Genomic DNA, 15,022 nt, shown 5'->3' on the forward strand with positions numbered 1-15,022 from the left:
CTCAACCGAATGCTTTCAGTCTTTTCATGGGATTTACTGAATAGAGAAAATGTGTATATATATATATCTATATTCTGTTTATGTATATATATGTAGATATACTGTATATGTGTGTATGTCAGATCTACTGACTCAGGTCAGATAGTGGAGCCCAGAGTTCAAACTAGACCCGGTGAAGCAGCTTTTAGCTGTTATGCTGCACACAACTGGAACAAACTACCAGCAGAACTGAAATCAGCCCAACTGTAAGCACTTTTAAATCCAGGTTAAAAACATTTCTCTTTCGGTGTGCTTATGGTTGAGTTCCTTTAAATAATTTTAAAGCATAATGCTATAAATCCTCTTAATTGTTTTATATTTTTTTCTTTTTTCCCCTCTTCTTTGATTGCTTTTAACTGTGTTTTAATTTTTATTCAATTTTTTTTAATTCTCTTTAAATGGCTTGTTTTTATGCTGCTTTATGCTGTTCTTTTAAATGCCTTGTCTTTATGTAAAGCACATTGAGTTGCCTGTGGTATGAAATGCGCTATATAAATAAAGATGCCTTGCCTTGCCTTTGTGTGTGTAGCTCATCACTTCATGGGCCACTTGCAAGCAAACCTGCGTAGCTCAAACAATAAAAATGAAGCAGTTAGTTATCAAACAAAATCAAAAACCTGATAAAGAGGAGAATCAAGGCAGAAGGTCAACAGGTGAACATGAATAATCAGCTGAAGCAGGAAGGGGCAGAGGGGGATCGTGCCCAGCTCTTATTTCTGTTCTCTGACCTTGTTTATTTCAGTCTATTACTACAACTTCGGATGGAAGGACTATGGCGTAGCATCTCTGACTACAATTCTTGATATGGTGAAAGTCATGTCATTTGCTGTTCAAGAAGGAAAAATGGCTGTCCACTGCCATGCCGGTCTTGGAAGAACAGGTCTGTAACACCACCTGGTTACATACTTGAGATGCTCGGTTTTGCTTTTTGAAATATCAGGGTTTTTTTTGTTTGTTTTCTTTCACTCAGGCGTGTTGTTGGCTTGTTACTTGATCTTCACAACCCGGATGAACGCTGACCAAGCCATCCTTTTTGTGCGAGCTAAAAGACCCAACTCCATTCAGACCAGAGGCCAGCTGCTGTGTGTCAGGGAATTTGCCCAGTTCCTGGTTCCTCTGCGAAGTGTGTTTTCATGTGCAGATCCCAAAGCAAGCGCTGTCACCTTGTCCCAGTACCTCACCCGGCAGCGTCACCTGCTGCATGGCTACGAGGCTCGGCAGATGAAGAATGTGCCAAAGATTGTCCAGCTGGTCTGCAGACTCCTCGTCGAAATTGCAGCCAACAGACAAGTAGTGATTGAGGAGGAGTGGCTGGAGATCCCTGACCTCACAGCTGAGGTGGAGAAGACGGTGTCCCAGCAGGCCCTTCAGCAACTTGGGAATGAAATGAGAGGGAAAGGGATCCTTGTCCTACCTTGTGCATCAACCTCTATCAGCCCACCAGCACTACAGACCAGAGCAGCTAATGATCAACCTCTTGCCAGTGACAATGAGCTTGACCCTCTGTGGAGGCAGCAGAATTCAGAAAGCCCTCCTAGATCCTCTCTGTCCAACAACAGGAGCCTCAGTGATTCTGTACTTCATAAATTTGAACAGTGGCACAATTTAGAAAATCCTAAGATCAAGAAACCAGTCAAATGCCTGATCAAACGCTCGCTGTCCCACAGCAGCCTTATAGCCCGTAACCCTTCCGGTTGTTGGGATCTCTCTCCATGGGACATTATGAACAGCATTCAAGACCCTGAGACAGAAGCAAAGCAAGACACTGAGTTCTCTCTTTTAAAAAAGCCACCGCATAAGCGTCATCAGAGTTTGACTCTCGATCTGTCTGAGCATGGAAGGAAATGTCTCTGTGATGAAACATGGCACACTATGTCACCCAAGAGTACACCAGTATCCAGTGAAGAGGATGTCTTACAGGATGGAGGAACCGCCAAAGAAAATACCACGGAGGTCCCTGTCTTCACCCTCCAGTCTGAGCTCTCCGCTGAGAGCAGGCGACTGCTGGTGGCCAGAGCTCTGCTCATGGATCATACAGACAAGGAGCTCTCCTCCAAGGTCTCAGTGTGGCAGGTATTCCCCTAATAAGGTCTTTCCAAATGTATCTTGTACCATGAATTATGATGTGCTAACATCTAACTTGATTGTAGCAACCATGTATTCCAGATTATTCTTTTCCAACTTGAACTGCCTCTGTAAGTAGAGACTGGATTTCCCAGCAGAGACTGTGAGCCTCCCTCCACTGTGTCCACATTTCATGGAAGTTTTGACAGTGTCTTCTGTTGTACACAGCGCTGACGTGAAATGTGACTAATAATGGCGTGCTTTGCAGAAAATGTTAAATTATTAAAATAGTAAACACATTAGCTTCATATTAGAGGTGTGACGATATGCTTTGGTCACGATTCGATTGTATCACGATTCTTGATAATTGCGATTCTACAAGTATTGCGATTTGATATAATCAGTAATTGCAATTTTCTTCCTCCTTAAACAACAAACAAGTTGAATCATACACTTCTAGAATGAATGTCGTTCCCATAAACAACGCACATCAGTCTGTGTCAGTCAGTCCAGCAGCTGACATTTATTTCAACTGAGACAAAAAGAGGTACTTAACATGTACAGCATTTTTTAAAGTTTACAGTTAAAAAATTAATTGAAATGTCCACACAGCACAAATGTGGGCTAATCTTAACATAACTTAATGTAATGAATTGATGAAGTTTTTCTGGACACGGATATGACGTAATATAATCGATTCAGGGGAGAAAAATCGATTTTTAAAATCATCCCATAAAAAAATTGCGATATGTACATGAATCGATTTTTTCGCCCACCCCTACTTCATATGCACTCTCTGTTCAAGCCACGCTGAAAACTACTCAAATGGGTGGAACCTTTCATCTGAGCAGAGTTGTGCTGTGAGACTAATTAGCCCAGTGTGACTGGCCAATTGTTTCTTCCTCTAAAGCTGCGAAAGAAGTGTTGCTTTTTGCAGTGCAGCATACATTTAGAGCTCCAATTTACCAGTGAACAAAGAAGTTCCATCCCTAAAACACAGTCTGAAGTTAGAACAGTCGGCCCTTCGTTCATTGTCAGACTTTGTTGTGCTGTGCAGATGGAGCTGAACTCCAGAGAGGGGGCGTGGGAGAGGCTGTGTATGGAGAGGGACCCTCTGGTCCTCTCCAGCCTGATGTGGTCGTGGCTGGAGCAGCTCAAGGATCCTGTCATCAGCAGTGAGGACATAAAGGTCCTCATGGAGAAGAACGTAAACCCGCAAAATGCCCTAAACTCCCTAGAAAAGGTAGCTGTGCTGAATATCTTCCAGAACGTTTTTACCTTCAGAAGAAAATAACAAAATGTATCCACCAAGTTTCAACTGCACACCAGTGACAGACTTCCTTTTGCAGCAATACACGGCCAAACCATAGCACTGCCCATTACAAGCTCCTTTTCTTGATACTGTTCTCTTTCCATCAGTCTGCTTCTCGTTCATTTTGGTTTTATCTGTTTACATGATTTACTGTTCTGCCAGGAGACGGGGTGGGGGTGGTGTTGTTTTTTAGCACAACCTTATGTGGCCAGTGAGTATAATTGAGCCTGGAGAAGAGAGACTGTGCTGCATTGTAGGTGTTGGGAAGGTGGTACCTGAGACCACCTCCTCTGTTCAAAGAGGGTTTCTCCACTTTAACATAGATGGCTTCCTTTTCTCCTCTCTGAAACCATCTGTCTTCTCTGTCCAGAATGTGTACATTACCGTCCTCGAAAGAGGAGACATTACTGTCTCATTTCCTTCAGATGGAGGTGAACTGCTGAGTCTTGACCGGAGGAGGTGGCTCTCCTATGTTGTTCCATGCACTTGGGGAGCTGTTGTTTGACCTCTCCTATATATAGAGGTCCACACACTATTCACTGCATTACATACACGACGCCACTCAGTTTGTGTTTGTCCTTTGGGTGAACCAATCTTTGGAGAAGGTCCTTCACAGTTTCTGAGACTTCAGCCACATATGGAATTACAGTATGTTTGCAGCTGTTCTTCTTAGCTTCTCTAATGGTGTGCTTTGGTCCATTTGTCTTTGCTGATTTGACAAAGGCCCAGTTTGGGTATCCACAGGTTTGAAGAGCTTTATTGGAGCGCTGATGTTCCTTTTGTTTTCCCTCAGCCTTAGTAGGTTCACTCTCAGCCTGGTGGTGTAGAGTTCTGATGACAGCCAGTTTGTGTTCTAGTGGAGGATGTGAGTTGGAAAGCAGGCACTGGTTTGTATGTGTGGGTTTCCTGTAAACCTCAGTATTGAGACTTCCATCCTCTTCAATGTGCATGGCACAGTCCAAAAAAGGCAGCTTGTGGTCTTTTGCATCGTCCCTCGTGAACTTGATGTTGCTGTCCACTAAGGCTTCATTTACACTGCAAGTCTTGATGCCCAGATCTGATTTTTTGCCTAAATCCAATTTTTTTTAACGTGTGGTTACACGTACTTTAATAATGTGACTCATATCTGATTCACGCGATTACACTTGCCTATCACCTGAAACATCGCGCATGCCTACTGAAGTGTTTACCAAACTGTACTGCTGAGGCAAATGGACGACGTTGACACAGGTGTGATGCTAGTGTTGCGGTACAAGAGAAGTTCGCCCAACATTGGCAGGATTTTAAGGCAGAGAAGGAGGAAAAGGGCCGTTATTGCATCCTGTGCACACGCTGTAATTATTGCCTCCTCAGCTGTTCAGAGGTGTGTCTGGGTGCGAGACCGATCCCAGGACTGGTGGGAGAATGTTGTGGCGGGCTTTGATGAAGAGCAGTGGGTCAGCAATTTTAGAATGAGCCGACAAACTTTTGATATGCTGTGCGAGAGTTTGTCCCCATTCTTCTCCTACCAAGACACCACATTTCGTCGGGCGATTCCACTGAAAATGCGTGTCGGTGTCGCTCTTTGGTTGCTCGCAACATGTGTAGGCTATCGCACATTGGCTCACCTATTTGGCATTAGCAACGCATCAGTGTGCCTGATTATAAACAACTTCTGCCAAGTCGTGCGAGGCGAGCTGTGGCATCGGTACATACAGCTTCCACGAGCTGATGAACTACAGACCGTCCTCCGAGGTTGACGTGTGGAATGCAAATGTGTAAGAATATCCGATCTGCCTGTTTACACGGCGGTCGCATTGTCACATATCCGATTCGTATCTGATAAATTTCCACATATGAAGGAGGACTGTATCCGATATCAAAATATCCGAATGCATGCGTCCTTGTCCTATTTACATAGTCAAAAAACATATCCGATCTGTGTCACATGAGAGCAAAAAATCGGAATTGGGTAACATTTAACTGACAGTGTAAATGTAGCCTAAGTTGACGTGCTCCATGAGAGCCTCTACTTCTTGAGTTTTGTAGTTTGTCCACATATCTGAACCAGCGGCTTGGTGTTGTTCCTTTGTATGAGCTCAGTGCTTTCCACTTCCTCCATATAACGATTAGCCACAATGGGGGACACAGGAGATCCCATGGCCTGTAGAAAGTCATCGTATTTCAAATAGGTGGTGGAGAGGCAACAGGACACAGATCTGATCAGGAGTGAAGTCGGTTTTCTGTCGTTGAGTGAGTCATCTTCCTGCAGCCGTTTCCTGACAGTCTCCACTGCTGCTGAAATCGGTATGAAGGTAAAAAGTGAGGTCCCATCGAAGGACACAATAATTTCACTTGGAACCAGTTTCAGATGTTGGATCCTCTTCACAAAGTCTGTGGAGTTCCGTATGTGATGCGGAGAGTTTTCTACCAGGGCGCTAAGATAGATATCACCTCATAGGTGGTATTATCACTCAGCAATGTTGTTATTTTTCTGTGATAATCTGCTGTGTTGAGAACCACTGTGGGGCGGCCGTGGCTCAGTGGTTAGATAACCACTGAGCCGTCCAATAACCGGAAGGTTGGCGGTTCGATTCCCACTCTCCTCACTCAAAAAAGATTGGTGGAACTGATAGCTGGAGGGGTGTCAATCCACCTCCTTGTCACGGCTGAGGTGCCCTTGAGCAAGGCACCGTACCCCCCACGCTCCCCAGGCGCTTCATGGCTGCCCACCGCTCCAGGTTGGCACCTGTCTCTTGAGTGTGTGACCCTGTGCATGTGTGTGTTAACAGGTGCCAACCTGGATGGGTTAAAAGCGGAGGACAAATTTCATGTGTATGCATGACCAATAAATCTGATCTTAATCTTCCCTTGTCTGCTGGCAAAATGGGAATGTTTTTGTCTCTGCTGAGGGATGACACTGCCTTCCTTTCCTGTGGTGGGAGCTTTGAGGGCTGCTGTCATACGCAGCTGTTCTGCTTCTGCCTCAGAGATTTTGTCGTTCCTTACGGCAGATTCAGTAGCTGTAATGAGGTCCACCACTGGCGGTTGTTGAGAAATGGTGAAGTTGAGTCCTTTGGCCTTTTCTGGTTGGGTGAGGTCCCTATTTGAAAAGTTCTTAACCCAGTCTGTGGTGCCTGAAGCATAAGTTCTTTGCTGTATGGTTTGAAATTTCTGCTTTTGACGTTCTTGTTGTGTTGTGAAAACTGTGCCTTTTTAGTGAAACCTCCTCTGTGATCGTATTAGGTAGAAGTGCTGACAGTTTTTGGCTAGTCAGATCCATCTTGTGAATAAGTGCATCAAAGTAAAATGGACCTGTCTTATTCTTTTGTTAAGAAGCTGGTTTTGAGCCCTCAACAGTTTCTGTCCTGCTCTGTGAGCTCTGATATTGGAGCTAAGCCGTACGCTGATGGGGATGACTCTGTGATTCCTGTAGTCTGCAAGCTTTCTTGAAGTAAACCTGCAGTCTGAGAGCAAAGTGCTCTGTTAGGAAAATATTTTATAATGAGATCTTTAAGATATGATGGAGCTCGGTCATTAAGAGCTTTATATGTGAGCAGAAGAATCTTAAATTCTATTCTGAATTTAACAGGGAGCCAATGAAGAGAAGCTAAAACTGGAGAAATATGATCTCTCCTGTTAGTTCTCATCAGAACTCTGGCTGCAGCATTTTGGATCAGCTGAAGGCTTTTCAGAGAATATGTGGGACAGCCCAATAATAAAGAATTACAGTAGTCCAATCTTGAAGTAACAAATGCATGGACTCTCCCTTTGATAAGTATGGAAAAGTATTTAATTCAGTATTTATCTTTTTGGGCTGTGATGCATCATTGGCATAGTGACACAGATAGCCACACCGATTCACACTAAGATACGTCCTGAATGAATAGAAGTTTTTATTATTGTTAGTCAGGAAGATGCAAAGCTAACAATTTGTAAGATCTGATGGAAGAAAAGAAGCTTTGGATGAACAAGCACAAAATGTAACAGCTTCATCCCCAAAGCACTGCTGCCAATTTGAAGAAGCTAATGAAGGCAAAACAACTAGAATGAAATGATGCATTTGATTTGAGTCCCAATATTAAAATCCAACATGGCTGCCCTGTGTGGAAAAAGTGGTGACAGATGAATTGTTTAGCTCTTCTGTCAGCTTTCGTCTCATTGAATCAAGCAGACACTGTTATCATAATAAAAATGACTAATCAAGTGAGAAGACTCCCATTGGCCAATAAGGAGACAGCAGTTAAAGGAGCCTCCATGTTGGCTTTAGTTTTTAGATCTGGTGGGGAATGTCTGTCTTTCAGTGGTTAAAGCAGGCAGCTGGCGAGCCACATCCCTGTGCAGGAGAGGGTAAATCAGAGAAAATTTCAAATTTCAAATTTTGATTCTGGAGAAGTTTAACCCTCATACCCGATTTAAAACACAACTTAATTTCTGAAAAGGGACATTTTTGTCCCCTTTTAAAACAACCTAAAAACATCATATGTTAATATTTTAACATTATTAACATATGATGTTAATAATGAAGATTTTCTTCGTAGATCTTTTATTCCACTTCAGTTCTAATCATAACTACCAAGTTTTCAATTATTTAAAAAAAATTTAACCCTTTAAATACTGGTTTATATGATGTAAACGCCAATTTCAGTTCTAATCAAAATACTGCCACCTAAAGGCTTAAAATTTGGGCAAATTGTTTTTACACAATGAAAAATTGCATTGTATATGATGTGTGTTTGAAATTCGAAAAAATAGTCAAAAATGCCCAACTGGACCAAATATGATGAGTATCACTATCTACAGTGTGAAATTAGAGGAGAAAGTTCACCCCATGTGGACAAAAATGTCCCCTATCAGGGATTAGGGTTAAAAGGTATATTTCTAATAAAAAGTGTTTTCAAATTGTTACTTTCTACATGTGTGAAAATCCAAACGCTGTCTCTTCTGTAATGTGGCTGTCGCGCTTCCTCCACCCTAACAGGGTCACAGGCTCACTTTGCTGTGTATCCTCGACTGTGCTGCTCACCTCCTGCCAGTGCCTCAACAAGTGGTGACGAGTTTCCTAAACCAAACAATCAGAGTGTTCACGCAGGTAAGTGTGAACGCACCCAGACTGTCGATCGTGTCCAGATGTGTACACTCATGCTTGTTTTGCTTTCCAGATCGATCCCGCCTCAGACAAGAATAAGCTCCTGTACTCGACACTGAAAGCAATCCTGACTCCCATCCTTTATGAGCTGCGTGACAAAGCTGTGGAGGTGAATGAAGACACCTGATCAGCATCGAAGCAATTTGTGTGAGAAGATTAAGACTCACAAACAGGGTTGCACTTTCATTTGTGAGCCTTACTGAATCCAAAGCCAGTTCCTTGCACCAGACACTGCTGAGATCCGCCAATCTGTGTTCTGTGAAGCAATTTGACACAAATGTATGTCTTAAAATAAGTCCATTTTCTGTTTTTCTTTAAAGCTCTTAATAGACACTAAGCACTGCCATTACCAATGTTATTGTGCCACTGTGCTCAGTTTAAAACACTTGTCTGTTACATGTTATACTGTAATGTTTTTGAGGGACTACATGCTTGTATTATCTAACTCTAAGCTGGTAGCAACATGACTTAGGAAAGCTTTCATTATTTTAATGTTATTTAAATGTGTAACTCAGATTTCAGAGCTGTGGGGAGGACGGGGGGGGGGGGGGGGGGGGGGGGTCGTATTTAAACCAAAATATGTTTTTACACTGTACAGATGTGTCAAAGTGTCTTATTTATTCAATTCTTTTCCATTGAGACGCAGCTCTTGGATGAATGGCTATAACATGACAAGCTGCAAAGTTCCTGTAGAATGTAAGATGTTTTTTGTCGAGTCAGGTACAAAACTGTGACTGTTGTCATGGCAAATTCAACCGGCCTTTGTGCATTTGCTTTTCCAATCAGATTTGATCTCCTTAATACTGTGTACCAGAAGAAACCTCTTGTTCTACTGTTCTGTCATTCGTGCATTTGTAAAGTATCTTTCTGCCTCAACTGAAACAGCACCTGCCTTTTATTTTTATTTTTTAAACGTTGCCTCAGCTGTGCGCTTGTGTGTGTTTTGTGTGCAATTTGTGGGGGGTATTGAGACACATCAACCCCTTCTACTGTATGTCTCACATATAAACACAGTACCATGTAGACCTGCTGACGTGCCGTGATGGCGAAACACTGATGGTAATAACATGTCAAGGACATTACACTGTGGAAAATTTTAAACAAATGCTAGTTTTTTATTGTTTCAACAGGTTGCTTCTTACAGAATTAAACACATCTTGACTGCAAGCCGTGTGGATTGAAAATTTGTATTTGCATTCTTATTTAGTAGCACTGTCGCCTCACAGTAAGGGGGTTCCTGGTTCGAATCCCAGCTGGGGGCTTTCCGTGGGGAGCTGGCATGTTCTGTCCATGCATGCTTTGGCTTGCAAAGCTGTATCTGAACAAATCCAAGATTTCAAACACAGACTCAAAGACATCTCATACCAACTGTCAAGTCCAGTGGTAGAGGGGCGATGATTTGGGCTTGTTTTGCAGCCACAGGATCTGGACACTTTACAGTCATTGACTTGACCATGAATGCCTCCTTTAAACCAAAGTATTCTCAAGTCAAATGTTCATCTGTAGCCATATTTGCTTAATTTTTTATTTATTTATTCAACATTTATTTATTCATCTGCAGTGTACTTACAGTCAACATAATACTATAACACAGGCTTTTACATTGTGTATATAGCACAAGACACTCGACTAATAGATCTTCATTAATACAATAATATAGCATGGTTCCTACCAAAGTGTGCATATCACAGCCAAAACCGCCCTCGGGAAAAAGGAGGACACGCATGAACTCTTAGTATTCTGGCTGTAATCACCTAACTGCAGAATAAATTGCAATATAAGAACAATTTAATCTTTTTTTTTTTTTTTAGAAATAAAAAAAACTGAACCAGGTGAGTGGAGTGGAGTCAAAAAAATCGGGGTTTGAAAGCATTACCCATTATCGTAATAAAGTCTGTCCCGATCTTCCAGTAACTTTCAAACGTATCTTTTTCAAGTCTAAGTATGAACGTCAGCCTCTCCATTGTAAAGATATCCTGAACCACTTTGATCCAGTCCTCGACCTGTAGGAGAATCTTTTACCAACCATTTCCTTGTGATAGCTTTCTTACTCGCTAGTAATAGGATATTATAGATATATGTGTTTTCAGACCCCTTCACAGTGTCCCGTCTTAATCCCAGGCACAAAGTCTCAAAGTCTTTTTTAGACTATTTTCATCATTTTCTCCATGGTCAATTTAATTTCTTCCCAATATTTTGAAATGACTGGACAGTCCCAAAACACATGAAAGTGTGTTGCCTTATTCTCTCCACAGGATCTCCAACAGGATGTACTTACTCCCAGAGAGATCCTTTGAGCTGGAACTCTAAAATATCAAACTATATTCTTCCACCCAAATTCTCTCCAGGACAGGGCAGACGTACTTTTCCACCGTTGTGCAATTATTTTTTTCCCATGTTTCCATCTGCATCATGGTGTTACTCTCCTTATCCCCTTTCTCCTTTATATATGCAGTATCTTCCCCTTCTACCTCTTGTAACACCTTATATATCTTTGATATGTTTCCACGTCCAGGGTCTGACCTGTAGGCGAGTAGAAATATCATCACTATACGCGAATTAGTTTGTTGCAATTGCTCCTTTCTCATTATTTTCTCTAGGTAATGTCTAAGTTGCAAAAATCTATAAAAATCCTGATTGGATTCTGCAATCGATTCCTGTCTCAATTCATCCAACTGCAGCCAATCAAGCTAATATCAGCTCAATAGATATTAGTAATATCTATTACTCAATTTTACTAACACAAATTGCAAATAAAGTAAACTCACTCACTGAAGCACCATCACCCGCGTTGGTGGACATGGCTGATCTGTCCAGTGGAGCGTAACTTGATTGGCTGCCGTTGGGAATTGAGACAGGGATCGATTGCTTCTCCCTGTTTACCCGGATGTTGAGTCTGGTTCTTTTTCCACAGAATTTTTTTTTAATGTTGAATTTTTTTACACTGATTTTTTAGAAATTGATTTTTTTTTACACTGTTGGTTTTTCAAATTCAAAGTCTGATTTTGATGCTGTAAAAAAAAATCAATATTAGAAATTCGTATTCAAACTCTGATGGCACAGAAAAACTTCCATAGAAAAGCAGCTCCTGGTTGTTCTTTAATCGAAATTGTTAACTAACTCCAGAAGATGGCAGCACTGTAGCAGGACTGACGCTGCCTGCCCATCTGAAAGAAGAAGATGTTGAAAACCACGAAGAAGAAGCCGTTGGAGGGCGGAGGAGCATTTCGACATGGCTGTCAGGTGAGTAGACTGTTTTATTTGAATGTGAAATATTTGAATACACATATTTTTAACGTTTTGATATCTAGTCTTGTATTACATTTAAAAACAAAAGCCGGTATGAATTTGCAGCCAACAAGCCAGCCGCTGCATTTTTGTCCGACCTTTGCTTTTTTCTACAACCATGCTGGAACGGGAAGCTAGCTTGACTGTGTTAGCCAGCAAGTTATTAAGGCTGGTTAACAGACGTAACCGGCGAAGTGCGCTGAGACAATGGAAGAATTTTAGACTTCTGTGCTTTCGTTGCTTCACTTAGAAGGGCTTGTCCAAAGGGGAAAAAAATGTCTCTGAAAGACGTGAGGCTCGTCAAATGCCCAGTCACGTTGGCTGATAATTAGGATTAGCTTGCTAGCTTCCATCGCCTGTGAAGGAGGGCTTCTGGTAATAACGTTAGGTCAGAATCTGGTTATATTTTTCTGAGAAAACACCCAGTCTGGTTTAATGTGTTGCCTCCTTTCTAATAGACCTTGGGTATTGTAGGGTAAGACCATTCTTTGGGGGGGATGATGGAAACAACGAGCTTAATATCGGAGCGGTTTGGCAGCTGGCATCAGGTCAAATTTTTCGTCTTCTTCATTTTTGATTTGTTGAGGTGAGTAGAGTAGCAGAAATTTTTATTTGAGTAAAAGTTCAGCTATACCGTTATAGTGCGAATCACTTAAATAAATATCACGTAAAAATTATAATCATAAATCACAGGTTTTGTCAGGATTCAGGTCCAAAATTGAGACATTGAAGTCTGATATTTTGATACTTCAATTACTTACAATTTGTAGTAATGTCATTTTACATTAGAATTGATCCTTTCCTATGTGATATAGCAATGCTGCTTGTTTGAACTGAAAATACTTGATATCACGCACATATCAGTAATAAGATTATGATCGACCCTGTAATATTGAGAAGGTCTTCCTCATAAAAGTTCTCTGACCACATCTGAGGGTTTGGCAATACATCCTTTGGGCCCCCGTGGGTTGTGGACTGGGGTATTTGTGGAATGGGCTTTTCTTCCTTTACACGCCAACAGAATCCACCAAACTGGTATCTGGAGAGTTGGGAGGCTGAACACCTCAGGCTGACAGACTCTTTGTTCTGATCGTTGAATCCGTCCGAAGCAGTTTTTGTGGCGCCCACTGCGGTCCTGCTCAGGGAAGCTGCTAACACAGCCTTGTGTTGGTGCTATTTGGAGGTAACACCCATGTTACTGTCAGGTTGCAGGTGTGCCTGTTAAAGAGCCATGGCTCATTTGCCATTCTCGTGAGAGATGACGGTATACAAATTGAAGTGCAACATTGTACTTTTTGTCAGTTTTCTCACAACATGTTGATTGCCTTGTGCAGTGATTGTGTAACACATAGCAGCGGGTGGATGAACACACTTTAAAGTATTTTTGTCCTCCATGAATAGACCCATTTAACCATCAGTGATGTAATTGTCAGGATTCAGTGACACTGCTGTAACAGTAGTCATTATCAACTGTAAAAAAACATGATCTTTAGCTTCAGCTATGGAATCGTTCTCTGCAGTTTGTCCGAAGAGAAACTGAACCACCACACAAAACTCTCAAGTCCTTCTAGAGTTATGTTGGGTTATCGTAAAACTTCACCTCAAGCTTGTTATGGGAATTGATAAAATTTTAATATTAATGCATCTTATCTGATTCTTTATCAATGCCTTATCTATTTTTCAACAAGGAAACCAGTACACTGCACAGATTTTTGGCATTAACAAAAACTGCTCACTCCTTCTTCTCTTATCACCTGCCTGTGAAGCAGGTGTGTAGAGCTGATGTTAGCTTTTCTTAGTCAACATCTAAATACCGTATATGAGACGATATTGTCTTTATTTAGGCTTTGTATTTAAAGAAGAATGTGCCAACCATGGTGCTAACTCTAATATTGTGCTGCATAGGAACACTCGATGGCGTGTCGTCATGGCGCCTGCATTCAGCTTTGTCCATCCCTTTTACATGTTTGCTTCTTACCTACTCCTTGTGCTCACATGTGCAGTATTAATTAATGCAGCCAAATTCCCAACAAAGCTGCTCTCATTCGTTTAATTTTCTGTTTCTTAGTCACATGTTCAAACAGCTCTGGAGTTGTTACTGAAAGGCAGTCCATTAAGACGACAAATCAACCTGCATAACTGATTAACTACATGTAACTACTGCGTCATTTGAAAAACAAGTGGTCTAAAGACACTGGGCCTCATGCAACAACCACTCGTATGAAGACATTTGTTCTTAAGTCGTGTGTACGAGTGATTTAGAAGAATTTGCGCATTCACCAATCTTTTGGTATTTTCCGTTTTCTTTCAGGTACGAACAGAATTTACAGTGATCCAGACCTGTCGCAGGCGTGTCCTAAAATAGTCCGCTGTTATTCTAATCAAGTTTGCTTGACTAATGGATTGTATATTTAATTACTTTGAAGCAATCATAAATAAATATATACATTATACCCCATAATGATGCCAACATTATTCTGTTTGACTTAAATTATGCACTAATTGAAGGTTAATTTGACTCTGTATATAACAAGGTCAATGGGAAGCGTAACCAGCAGCTGTCTTCCTACTTTTGGATGCCTTAGTGCACGTGTGCTCCGAGACCCTGTAGATATTCATGTGGAGACAGACAAATGGCTGATATCGCGATTTAGATTGCCAAGAACTGTGGTGCTGCAAATATGCAGCTTGCTAGAGCCACAACTCCAGAGAGAAACTGCTCTGTAGCCCAGAGAAGGCGTTTTGCACAATATTGCCATGAACGAGGTTCTCCCACTATCTGAACCAGCCCAGGCAGACAACATGCCAGAAGACCCCCCCCCCCCCCCCCCCCCCCCATGGACCGCCCCATCAAAGTGCCATCCTGAGGCAACAACTGATAGCACGGCTTTAGTTGCAGTCATTGAGCGCCTGGCCATGGCGCCTGTTTTCAAGGTGCAGACCGAGCAGTCCCCTGCTTCTGAGCAGCAAACACTGTAACAGGCTCGGCAGGCGGCAGCAGGCAGTGATACGAAGGGAGAGAAAATAGGGCCAAGTGATTGTGAGGTCTGACTTTTTCCTGGAGAATGATTTTGTGAAGCAAATGTATTACTCTGTTGAACGCATATTGTTTTGAGAAGCAAAACGCTTTATCTTTTAAACCCCAGCCAACTAGCCGGACTACCTTCATCAACGCCAAAACGAGGCTGGAA

At 42.0% G+C, this 15,022-nt stretch overlaps 1 protein-coding gene across 4 annotated transcripts in view; it reads left to right on the plus strand.

Annotated features, from left to right (window-relative positions):
- The window catches only part of ptpdc1a (protein tyrosine phosphatase domain containing 1a), a 28,584-nt gene extending 19,511 nt beyond the window's left edge, over window positions 1-9,073 (plus strand). For 3 of the 4 annotated variants that reach the window (XM_075461863.1, XM_075461864.1, XM_075461862.1), the window contains 5 exons: window positions 782-919; window positions 1,010-2,112; window positions 3,161-3,346; window positions 8,376-8,486; window positions 8,557-9,073. In XM_075461863.1, the coding sequence (XP_075317978.1) occupies window positions 782-919; window positions 1,010-2,112; window positions 3,161-3,346; window positions 8,376-8,486; window positions 8,557-8,670 (1,652 nt within the window). In that variant the 3' untranslated portion in view covers window positions 8,671-9,073. The remainder of the gene's footprint in view (window positions 1-781; window positions 920-1,009; window positions 2,113-3,160; window positions 3,347-8,375; window positions 8,487-8,556) is intronic. The other variant, XM_075461865.1, reaches the window with a different exon arrangement.
- The last annotated feature ends 5,949 nt before the right edge of the window (window positions 9,074-15,022 follow it).

Source organism: Odontesthes bonariensis, chromosome 3 (assembly GCF_027942865.1).
Source record: "Odontesthes bonariensis isolate fOdoBon6 chromosome 3, fOdoBon6.hap1, whole genome shotgun sequence".
Classification (NCBI taxonomy): domain Eukaryota; kingdom Metazoa; phylum Chordata; class Actinopteri; order Atheriniformes; family Atherinopsidae; genus Odontesthes; species Odontesthes bonariensis.